Source organism: Tursiops truncatus, chromosome 9, assembly GCF_011762595.2.
Source record: "Tursiops truncatus isolate mTurTru1 chromosome 9, mTurTru1.mat.Y, whole genome shotgun sequence".
In the NCBI taxonomy this organism is placed as follows: Eukaryota; Metazoa; Chordata; class Mammalia; order Artiodactyla; family Delphinidae; genus Tursiops; species Tursiops truncatus.
The window spans coordinates 30,857,002-30,869,589 of NC_047042.1; the positions used below are offsets into that span (position 1 = coordinate 30,857,002).

At 35.3% G+C, this 12,588-nt stretch overlaps 1 protein-coding gene across 3 annotated transcripts in view; it reads left to right on the forward strand.

Annotated features, from left to right (window-relative positions):
• The window catches only part of HYCC1 (hyccin PI4KA lipid kinase complex subunit 1), a 182,302-nt gene that overhangs the window by 41,583 nt on the left and 128,131 nt on the right, over positions 1-12,588 (forward strand). For all 3 annotated transcript variants that reach the window (XR_012333916.1, XM_033862967.2, XM_019928606.3), the window contains exons 4-7: positions 3,704-3,883; positions 4,740-4,820; positions 5,322-5,437; positions 5,811-5,906. Coding sequence is in view for 2 of the 3 variants with exons in the window: in XM_033862967.2 (XP_033718858.1) it covers positions 3,704-3,883; positions 4,740-4,820; positions 5,322-5,437; positions 5,811-5,906 (473 nt within the window). In the remaining variant the exon portion in view is untranslated. The remainder of the gene's footprint in view (positions 1-3,703; positions 3,884-4,739; positions 4,821-5,321; positions 5,438-5,810; positions 5,907-12,588) is intronic.

Here is a 12,588-nt window from a genome sequence, read left to right on the forward strand (position 1 = left end):
TAACCCCTAACTGATCCATACTCTGTTCAGTAAGTCTGCTGATCACCCTCTTGGTTATTGCAGCCATATCAAGTTGCTATAAAAGTTTTTAAATATTTCCTCTCAATTTCTGTATTTATATTGTTGAGGACTGGTAACAGTTTGTAGATGGTCTTCAGTCCATGGACCACACTTTCAGAAGCACTGGTTTAGGAGGTTTTGCATGTAAGTTTGTTTTATGTTTTTAGCCTGATGAATGTGGTAAAGACAGTGTGTATTCTGTATTCTTAAAAAGACAACTCAGTCTTTAAAAATGTACTTAGAAGTGCTTCTAAAATATAGCAGTGTCTACTTTAACATCATAACCTTCCTTTTGCTCTTTAGAACATTTTGTGTCTTAAAGTGGAGATATTCCCAAAAAGTTGCCGTCATTGTCTTTTGGCATTTTTGAAATTTGGAACGTTGATTCTGCGGTTATTTGAAGTCTGGGAAATTTGGTATTTGGATTTTACAAGTAGTACTTTTTCATTATTCAGTTAAATTCATTTGATAAATATTTATTGAAGACATATAGTGTGCCAGAAATCACTTAGAAATGTAGCAGTGAACAAAACAGAACAAATTCTTTTTCTTATAGATTAGAACTTGTATTCTGGTAGGTGAAAGAAACATTAAACAAATACCTAAATGTATAATAAAATGTCAGTGATAAAACTGTGAAGATAAATAAAGCAGAGTAGGGGAAGTATGTGTTGGGACTGAGGAGGTGATGGTTGAATTAAGGTCTGAATGAATTAGAGGAAGAAAACTAAACTGGGGCAAGAGCTTTCCAGAGAGGGAATAGTAAGTGCAAAGGCCCTGAGGCAGGTATGTGTGGCAGGCTCAAGAAACTGTAAAGAGGCAGTTTATGGATACAATGAAATTTCCTTAACCAGTGCTTTTAATTGACTAAGATAGGCATAGGATTAGAGGCTAACAATGCTCAAGTCTGTTATGAAACCAGCTGTTTTTTTTGAAAAAACCGCATAAAATCTTCTAGGCATAGCAATCCCAGAGTGAGAGGAGGTCAGTTCATTGGCTACTGGCACATGAAGAGTAGTGCCCTCCAACTTTTCTGTATCTGTTTCCTACCTGTATTCTCAGTAACTGTTCAATTCAAAAAAAGTTTGGAAGATTCTCTTGTGAATTTACCCAAACTTAGCTCTTTTCCATCTTCTATCCCTGCTTTAGTCATTTAAAGGCATTTTTATGATACATTTCTGTTACCATTAAAATTCTCTCTTAAGATACAGCTTCTTACTTATGAATAGATTGTTGTAAAAGTTCATTTGTAACTCAGTTGTTTCAGAATTCAGAATGTATTTTAGAATGGAAAGAAGGTACATGATGTTTAGACCATAAAAAGGCCATTTAGCACATCAAAATATACTTGAGGTGCAGTTCTCTCTTAACAGTATTATGAAACCTACCCACCGAGTATAACAATGTTTTCATGAGAAAATAATTCAAAAGTTCAAGCAAGACACTAGGAATACAGCATGTTCTAATGCTCCATTGCTTGTCTCAAATATATTCAGGTTAGGGCTTCCCTGGTGGCGCAGTGGTTGAGAGTCCGCCTGCCAATGCAGGGGACGCGGGTTCGTGCCCCAGTCCGGGAGGATCCCACGTGCCGCAGAGCGGCTGGGCCCGTGAGCCATGGCCGCTGAGCCTGCGCGTCCGCAGCCTGTGCTTTGCAGTGGGAGAGGCCGCAACAGTGAGAGGCCGCATATCGAAAAAAAAAAAAAAAAAAAAAAAAAAAAATATATATATATATATATATATATATATATATATTCAGGTTAGATAAGTCAGACACTGCTTGTGTTTCCCACATTGTATATTGTTTTATTCTTTTCCGACATTTTTCAGGTATGTTTATAAAGGAGTTAGAAAGCCTTGCCTTCAGTCAGACGTGGGCTGTGTGATGTTTTTGATTTCAGTTGATAGCTTCTTTGTCTCAATTTCCTTATGTAGAAAGTATACATGAGGGTAATGACATTGTACCATATAATATTGTGGGAATTAAATGGGTTCATATATGTGAACGTACTTTGCAAGCTGTAAAATCCTGCACAGATACTGGTATTTACCTCTAGTGTTTTGATATGCATAATTTCATCTAATCTCATTGCAATATATAACTTCTGCATCCCTTTTGAATCTGTCTTCATTTGGTTCTGCTTTCATAAACCAAAACTCCATTTAATTTTAGATTTTAAACCAGTTTAAAAGGCCTTTTGGAGTGTTTTGATTAAAATTGATTATGTGTTCATGCAGCCTATTGAATAAATTTTCAGCATAAAGTTTCACAAGCTTGCAGATAATTTTTAGACTATATTAATTGATTTAATCAAAGCTTTCCGTGGTATTTAGAGAAGACCGATATTACACCACAGTACAAGATTATCGACCCTGGTCCACAAAGAAATTTTAAAACTCCATCCTGAAAGCTAAACATTCCCCTACCAGTCTTTCTTCCACCATCCCCCTCTCTATTCTTCCAAATTCCTACCCTAAAAACTTTCCTTGCTATCTGTGAATGGGGTTACTTTGCCTCTGACCCTGAAGTTTCCTTTTGCCTTTGCCATGCCACAGTGGACACCTGTTGCACTCTGATGACCATTCTGAGAGTGGAAAAATGTTCCTTAACTGTCAGAAGATAGTTTTTCAATAGGAAAGACCAGTTTGATTTAGTCAATATTTATTAAAGTATAACTTTTTCTGTAATACTGACTTTAATTATACCCGGTTTGCTTTACATATTGAACTTTTTTGAAATCAAAACATCCACTTTAGTTCCTGTTCATTCCAATTATTGGCAGTAGAAAATCTGTTTCGTAAATTGACGTCAATCTATTGCCTAAGTTAGTGAAGTGAATGAACTCCCATTCGCTTAAAATATAATAGTAGCCTGCTTGTTTGAAAAGTAGCCCTGACATATTCGTTAATGACGTGTGTGATTATATATGCTTTAAGATAATACTTACCTATAAGAGTCTCTTATCTTGACTTTCTGATTTTTTAAAAAAATGTCTGTTATAAAGATACAGTCAGCTCTGTTAACTGGGTAGCTGGGGGAGTGTGGTGGGGGGAAAAAAAGGCTATCAGTAAGTCCAAATCAAGTTTAAAATAAAATGATAGCAACGTTTAGATCATCCAGGGGAATTAACCATGGTTACAGTAAGAAACTAGACCTAGGGGCTTTATATTATTCAGCTTCTCCCTCCACATACTGGTCATTGCTGTCCCATGCTGCCTAGTTATAACTCAGGAGGGCAATGAGACAGTAACTCCCTAGGACTCCCATTTCAATTTCTCCAACCCTGTAGCCAATCATTTATATTGACATGTTTTATCTGGAAGCAAGGACATTCAGGAAGGAACTTCTCACAACCTATCTATTTTAGGAATTTTAAAAGATACGGTTTTAATAACAATACTACCTTCGAGTTACAGAATGTTTTAGAGTTTATAAAGTGCTTCAGTATACACTTAGTTTGCAGTTTGGCCTTCCACTAGAGTTCATTACTAAATAACTTAGCTGTGAATAGTTTTGTGTTTCCAAAAAATGGAAACATTTGTATATTTCAGTAATTACCAATCAGGGAAAACCTTTTATATTTAATACATCAGTGTCATTCAAATACAGTCCAGTCCGTGAATGAATATTTTGTCTTTCTTGCAGTTGCTAGAACCTGTCTGTCACCAGCTCTTTGAATTCTATCGCAGCGGAGAGGAGCAGTTGCTTCGATTTACACTGCAGTTTCTTCCAGAACTGATTTGGTGCTACCTTGCCGTCTCAGCCAGCAGAAATGTGCATAGCAGTGGATGCATTGAAGCTCTTCTCCTAGGGGTTTACAATTTGGTTTGTATTTAATATAGTTAAAATGTTTTCTGACAAAAGCCAAGCATATAACCCTTTCAACAAAAATGAATGCATAATGGCAACTATTTTTCATTTTAGTAAAGCTAATATTTATTTTTAATACATCAAATGACTCGTAGCTCATTCTCCCAAAAATAACTTTCTGGAGGTTGAAGACTATATGGGCATACATACAATTACGTAAATATACATTTTTTGATTGATTGGAGACTAAGAATCAGTCCATTTAAATGATTTTATGGAGGTATCTGAAAATACCAGTGTTGAGTTTTCAATTTTTTAAACTTAAAATCCACTGTCTATAAATTGTCTATTGTGACCTTCACAGACAGTTTGGGAGAAAAGATCTAGTCTAATATCTACCAATAATAATTCTGTAAAATCTGGACTGTCTCCAGACTTCACACCATTCATTTAAAATATATAGTTTGCATTACTAATAGTGTTTGTATATTAAATAGTACAATATTCTAGATACATACTTAAGGTTTGTACTTTTTAAAGTGGAAAAAAAAATTTAAGGGTCATTTCATAATGTATTTCATAACTATGTTAATTGATTTAGAAAGTAGAACTTCTTACATGAGAAAAAATCAATGATTATTACCACACTGCGTCTGTATTTCATCCTTAAAACTATGTTACTTACATTTTAAGGAGAAGGTTAACTCCTAGTATTTGTGAATAATCGATTATCATAGTTTAAGATTTTAGCTGAATTTAAAATTCCTTTCTTCTCAGGTCTTTTTTTTTTTTAGACTAACAGTTTAAATTCAGCTTTTAAATTTATGTGTAAAAAATAAATATTGTAAGATATTTTCTTTCATTTTTGTAGGAAATAGTTGACAAACAGGGACATAGCAAAGTATTGAGTTTTACGATTCCATCTTTATCCAAACCATCTGTATATCATGAGGTAAGTGACATTTTTATCAAAGTAAGTTTATTGGTCCTAAGATTTGAAGTTGCTATAAATTAGGGTCTGGTTATTGAGACAAAAAATTTTATCAGTTTATTAGTGCCTTAAAAAGTATAAAACACCACACAAAGTATTGGCTATTCCCAAAGTAAAAATGGGCAATCAAAATCATTAAACTAAAACCTGATTTTAAAAGATCTATTAAAAGTGTTCATTTTGAAATGTTCTCCCCTTCTCCTGACAGATAAGATTAGATTTTTTTATGTGTGGCAATTATGTATTTCTGGGGTAGAATTTTTAAAGTTAAACTATTTTGTATTTCTATTTGTAGTTTGTTTTTAATTATTTGTTAAATCTTTGAGCAGAATACTTAGTAGGCAGTCTGAATATTTCCAAGATGTATGATGTTCATGGCAGTCATTCTTACTGGTGTATATATTCTAAATACCACATCTTCAACAGAATGGTTTTTTCTTTATTCACATGTCTTTTCTTTAGCCTTCCAGCATTGGGTCCATGGCTCTGACCGAGAGCGCCCTATCCCAGCATGGCTTGTCAAAAGTTGTGTACAGCGGACCTCACCCCCAAAGGGAGATGCTGACAGCACAGAATAGGTATACTGTGGAGACATAACCTGCTATTGTACCATGCTAATTTTTTAAGAAATTATTTCAGTAGATTTATAAATAATGTTTAATAAGTTGTATGTAACAATTTTTAAAATGTTGAGTCATTTTATACAAGAGAAAAACACATCTTCCCGATTTGTCACTTACACTTTGCTTCAGATGTCATCTGGAACATTGAATTTTTAAGATAATTTTCATATGACTGTTACTTTTTTCTTTCAGTTTTGTATTCTTATTGGTGTGATTATATTGTACAGGTCTGTTTTGTAACATAATATCCCTCCCCAATGCTTGCTTAATTACAGTTGACTTCTAAGAATTCTCAAGATTTGTAAATATTCTTTTGGTTTATCTTTAGGTTTGAAGTGTTGACATTCCTTTTGTTGTGTTACAATGCTGCCCTAACTTATATGCCCAGTGTTTCTCTTCAATCACTGTGTCAAATTTGTTCAAGGTAAATTAAAATTCAAATGTTTTTAGTATTGAAATATGTGAATCTAGGATTGCTAGTTTGTTACATATCTAAGTTATTTTTGTTTTGTTTAATCATTTGCTTGAAACACTAAATAGGTTAATATAAAGCTCCACGTAGTTGACATACAGAAAGCTCCCTAAAAACACAATGAAGTCACAAAAAACACAGTGAAGCGGGTAAAGCTGAATAACATTTCAATAGAATATTTAATTAGAAAAGGATCATACTGTATAATTAAAAGAATGGAACTATTATGACCTTTCAGTTTTTGGCATGTGGTTGGCTTCTGTTTTGTTTGCTTTTTTATCTGTCTGTTTATCTATCTATCTCTCTATCTAGGTAGTTATTTTCTTTGTGCTCTAATTTGGTACCAAGAAGGAAGTAAGAGATACTGGTTTTTAAACTTTTCGTGTTAAAAAAAATTTAGCCAAGAGCTTGGTTAAGTAAATTATGGTAATCCTTGTGTATACTATGCAAATATTTAAGAATTCTGATTTAAAAGAGTACTTAATGATAGTATATATGGTGTGATTCCAGCGTTGACTGAAGATGACCAGAATATTAACAATAGTTATATCTACTTGGTGGAATTATAGTTTATTTTAATTTTTTTCCTGTGTGATTTTTCTGTCATTCTCTACATTTTCTGTGTTGAAGATGTTACTTTTTTTTTTTTTGTCCGCACTGCATGGCTTGCGGGATCTTAGTTCCCCAACCAGGGACTGAACCTGCACCCTCAGCAGTGAAAACAAGGAGTCCTAACCTCTGGACCACCAGGGAAGTCCCTGTTACCTTTTTTTAAAAAAAACAAAAACAAAAGAAAACAAAAAAAACAAGGCAGAGAAAATGCCTTTGGTAATTCAAGTAAATAAGGGAAAATATAGAATTAAGGAACTTGTAAAATAATTTAGATTTGGGAAACTTATTTAGAAAATGTAGCTTTGGAAAGTTAGTAAGAGGGAGGGTGCATAGAGCAATACTTAGAAATGAAGTCAAAACAAAACAAACAAAAAACCTAAATTGATTCTATTGAATAAGATAGAAAACCACATAGGACCAGGGAGAGGGAGAGGGAGGTAACAAGGCAGGGGGCTTATTAGAGAAGATAGAGAAGTGGAGAGTCATTCAGATATTTCCTGAATTGGAGCACAAGTACATTTGCTGCACCTTAGAAGATGGTACCAGTGTGCCATCTCTCTCACTTACTCTTTCTAATATGTTTCTTGTTTTAAATATTTTAAATTTAGAGGTGCCCAGAGTTTTTGAATTTCACAGATCTGTAAAATTTCAAGAAAGCTGAAGTGGGTATTTACATGGTGTTGCCGACTTTGTCTTCTGTCAAGTCATTGTATTATAAATATCTACCATCAACATTATTTAATGAAAGGGGAGAGTATTTTAACACCCAAAAGGGGTAGAATGGAAGGGAAGGACAACAGTTTATAAGCCAAAAGTGAGATGTTTAGCATTCCTTGTTTCTCATTTCATTATGGTCCAGTGAAAATGTTGTTATGCACTCAAATGAGTGTAAGAACCAACACTTCAGAAACATTGGCTTAAGGAGTAGTTAGATGCAGGAACTTTTCACCTGTAGAGCTTAAAACACACTACTTTAAAGCAGTATTTTAGATGGTAGGACCCAGGAATATTCTAATATGCTTGAAGCTCTAACGTTCTAATACATACAAATGTTCTAACACAACTTCCTAAATAAGGACCACTGTTGATGTTTTCCTGAAATGACTGATGGCAAAGTTAGGAAAGAACATGTGTCACTGGTTTCTGTCCTGTGTAACTCGAATGCACTATCTTCAGTATAATTACTTTTATGTTCTGGGTAGAAAATTGCTAATATATCAATTTAACTAACCAGGGACTTAGATTATCCTTTAAGAACACAAGTAAGAGCTGGTTTTGAAAACAAATAGAAACACCGATTACTTGAAAACTAGCTATAGGATTTTGGCCGAGGAAGGTTTTAGTAGAAACATATTACATTAATTCTATGCCACAAGAAAAACTCTTGTATACTCACTAGCTATAAGAAAATGAGGGAGGAAAGAGATCTATGTAATTCAAAAGACTTAAACTATTTAATAATGCTAACTCTTAAGCCACAGAACCATGATGTAATAGGAACTCCATCAAATTCATTGTTTCCATCTTTTTTAGTTTGCTTTTGTTTTTGTTTTAGATTCCCTATTACTGTATTCTCAATAGTTTAAAATCTAGTTATTTATTTCTCTTAACTCTGGATTCCCTTAATCATTTATCAAATATTCTAATTAAGGTGTACACTTTAAAGATGTATGGCAAAGAACTAGAAAGCACTAGTATCTAATCAAGCAAAGCCTAGTCCAGAGCTATGGAAGGAAAATTAGTTATAGAACTATGGTGATAAGTAAGTTATAAATGATTATGATAGTTAAAGTACAAGAGATTCCTCATGATCTTAGTCCTGGTGCAGGTTTTCCTGAAGAATAAAATAAAGTGATCACACTGTGTTATGGCTAATCAAGTTGTTTTGGCCATGTGGCAGTTGTTTCAGATTGCTGATTAGTTTGGTTGTTGATGATAATTATACCAAAATGATAGACTGGGTTATCTAGGAGGAAGGACACATAAATACAACCAGAAAAATTTCGTGGAATACCTGAGCTAGGTTCAGTGACAAATGTGTTCTGTTCTTTTTTTAACCTTCTGATTGTAATGAATCGTGGAATTAAAACAATCCTGGACACTTCCCACCCTCCACGCATACATACAAATCTATTCTGCTGGTCAAAAATCTGTTCAGTTAACTATAAGCTTTGCTTCAGTTAACTGTAAGCAGACTGATGGCCAGCTTGATAGCCTGTGTTTTCCTCCTGCATATGTGCATGGACCACTAGAAGAGAGATCTGAAAGGAGGCAAGAGGTAGACTGAGTTTTAGTCAACAAGTTTTTATTTTCTGCTAGTACTAAATATTACATATGGCCCTCCTAAAAGCAACATACCCAACAATACTACAAATAAGTTTTATTAGTATATTCCTAAGTCCTCTAAATTTGGGGAAATAGTTTTTTCTTTTTTTTTCTTTTTTGAGCATCTCTTTTAATACAATTGTGTTTAAGAAATGGCTTATCTTGCCTTTTGATGTAGAATATAAATATTAAAGATGAAACTGTACTAAGCTGTAAATTAAATTTTCCCCCATTGTCTAAGGGACTGTCCTGATTTTGTTCACTTGGTGAGTCACCTCGGTGACTGACTTGAATATGTACTGCTAGGGATTCTTGATCAGTGTATTTGTTCCTGTGAACCTGTAATGAAACACTGACCCACTCTTGATTCCTAAATCAGCCTTCCTGACCACTGAACAGATTTCTTCTTGTTTTCTGTCTATTAGGGACAGCTTTGTGCAAATAAACCATCTTGTGGATTAATTTTCCTGCCTGATAAAATGAGAGAGAGAGAGAGAGAGAGAGAGAGAGAGAGAGAGAACAAGCTCTTAGCACAGTGTATGTCACTTTGTTATCATTCAATAAATGACAGCTAGCACCCCAATGATGAACACACATGTTCACTCTAGATACACAGCCGCTCTTTCTTTTTTCCCACCTGTTTGCGGTTGCCAGCTGTTCTAGAGCATATCTTATACTAGGAAATTCCTTGTTGAAAGAACCTACAGTTGACTTTTCATTGCTTATTATTTACTTTGTACACCTTTCCACCATTGTAAATCTTCTCCATCCTTCCTTTACAACCCATCTGAGATAATCTCTTCTCCAGCAACTTGAGCACTATTTTTGTATATGGTATTCTCTTGAGGAAAGTGATAGAAGATGCAGCCTTTATTAGGCTCCTAATTTCAAAGAGCAGCAGCATGAGAACAGAAAAGTGCTCATTACTGTGTAGGAATTTCTTCCATTTTCTCTTTTCTCCCTTATTCCCCCACTTTTTCTGCTCTCCTGGCCTTCTCCTCACCTCCCCTCTCCTCACTATTTAAAAAGCAGAGCAGAAAAGGAAGAGGTTTTGAAATTGGTTAGTTTTATTTCATAGTCTATGTATTTTATCCAGATGGATACGAAATAGAACTGGACCAAATTTTAAATATTTCTCAAGTTAAAAAATAGAAAAATCATTGTTTCCCTTTTTTTCTAGCTAGTTTCTACTCACTGGTCTGATGATCTAATGATAGTAGTTAATCTATTTACTTTTCTACTTTAAGTTCTAAATAAATACTCTCTCCAGTCAGCCCCACTGGAATTGGGCTTTCTAATCATTTTGTGGTTTGTAATTCAGTATATTGAGAACAATCTCACAGCTTTTCTCTCAGTCTAAGAAAGAGATAGTATCTCTCAACAGAGAATGAGAATCATGGCAGTAGTTTCCCTCACTTACAAATTGATACTTAGAACTTCTTCCAGAAATGTATTGACAAATATGCCTTCTAAAAGGAATTTTATTTTATCATGGTTTGTGAATTTGGGAGATACCTATATGTGACTGCAGAGTAAGTTTAATATAGCAGTGGAGGTTAGGCCACTCAGCTGCTCTTCGTAAGGTCGAGTCCTTATGCTTTGGATTTGTAAAGGGAAGTCAGGCAACTTCAGGATACCCTCTGATGAACAGAGGAGTCAGGCATTCATGTGACATGTAGCTTTGTTGATTGTTTTTGCTTTGTTCTGCGTTTTATGTAAATTCAGTGAAGGATCTATGTGAAAAGAATATCTTTGAAGAGAGCATTCAGAGTACTGATGAGTAAATCAGAATTCTTAATTATTAAAAGCAAGGACCGGAGAGGGCTTCCCTGGTGGCGCAGTGGTTAAGAATCTGCCTGCCAGTGCAGGGGACACGGGTTCAATCCCTGGTGCGGGAAGATCCCACATGCCGCGGAGCAACTAAGCCCGTGCACCACAACTACTGAGCCTGTGCTCTAGAGCCCGCGAGCCATAACTACTGAGCCCACGTGCCGCAACTACTGAAGCCCGTGCGCCTAGAGCCCGTGCTCCACAACAAGAGAAACCACCACAATGAGAAGCCCGTGCGCCGCAACGAAGAGTAGCCCCCGCTCACCGCAACTAGAGAAAGCCGCGCACAGCAACGAAGAACCAAAGCAGCCAAAAATTAATTATTTAAAAAAAAAAAAAGGACTGGAGAAAAGAGGGTAAAGAGTTGCCATTATGAGTTATGCTGCAGCTGGCTAGCACTAGATTATTTTGGGTCTCAGCTCAATGTTACCTCCTTGGAGAGATCTTCCATTATCATCTTTTCTATAGTAGCACCTTCCCACCCCAGTTTATTTCCTTTTAGCACTTATAACACTGTTATTACCTTGTTTGTTCACTTGGTATAGCCTGTCAACTGCTGGAATATCATGAGGTCAGGAACTTTGGTGTTTTTTTCACTGCTGTCTCCTTAGAGTTCAAGAGAAATGCCTGGCATACAGTAAAAACTTAGTAACTATTTGTTCAATGAACGAATGATAGATGATCTCTTCCACTTCAGATTTGTGATCCATTAAGTAAAATTATGATTAAAGGAAATAATTCAGTTTTTATTTTTTAAAAATTTTTCATTGATAAATGAAAAATTCCTGAAGTCACTTGCTACAGTTTGGGTAAAGTTTTAGTAGTTATTAAAAACTAACTGCTAAAAAACAAACAAACAAAACCCCCTAACTGCTATGATCTGAATGTTTGTGTTCCCCCCATCCCCAGATTCTTATGTTGAAATCTTAATGCGCAATGTGATGGTATTAGGAGGTGGGGCCTTTGAGAATGGGATTAGTGTTCTTAGCCAGATCTCTCTCTCCTCTTCTGCCATGTGAAGATATAACAAGAACTCTCCAACCTTGAAGAGGGCCCTCGCCCGACCATGCTGATACCCTGATCTTGTGATTCCAGCCTCTAGAACTATGAGAAATAAATTTTTGTTGTTTATAAACTACTCCGTCTGTTGTATTTTGTTATAACAGCCCAGACGGACTAAGACACTAACCCTTTGCACTTCTGAATAAAGAAGTAAATACAGCCTCTAACAGATAACTGCTTATTTCCTTATAGGTAGTTAGTAGAGAAAACAAGAGAACCTGGAATCCTATTTCTTTTGTGAATTGAGAGAACTATCTCTCTAGTTCTTACCTAAAGTAAATTTAAAAGTTGATTGACCATCCTAGAGCTATGGCAATGTTGTTTTTTAAAAGTTGTGTAATAACAGCAATAACTTATTTTTCTGACCATATTCTCTTTCTTAAATCCTATACTTCTTTCCTGATTTCTAAACCTGTGTATCCAGTTCAGTAAACATCTTCATCAAGATGTCCCATAGATACCTTGTAAGAGTTAGAACTCTTTCTCTTGCAACTGACTGATACCTACGTAAAACTACCTAATATCAAAGGGAAAATTTTTGGCTGTTAGTACTTGGGAAGAGCAGGGATGGAACTGGCCTCAGGGTCAACTAGATGCAGAGGCTCAACTGTTATCAGGCTATTCTCTCCTCTCTCTCTCTTACCTCATTTTCATCTGTTGGCATTGTACTTTTTTTTTTTTACTGAAGATAGGCTTCTTCTATGTGGTAAGAGCAGTGACCACAGGCAGCTAAAAGCTTACATTGTCTTCCTTTAGTGAACGCAGGAAAAAGAGCATCTCTCCCAGGTTCACTATGAAAAACAAT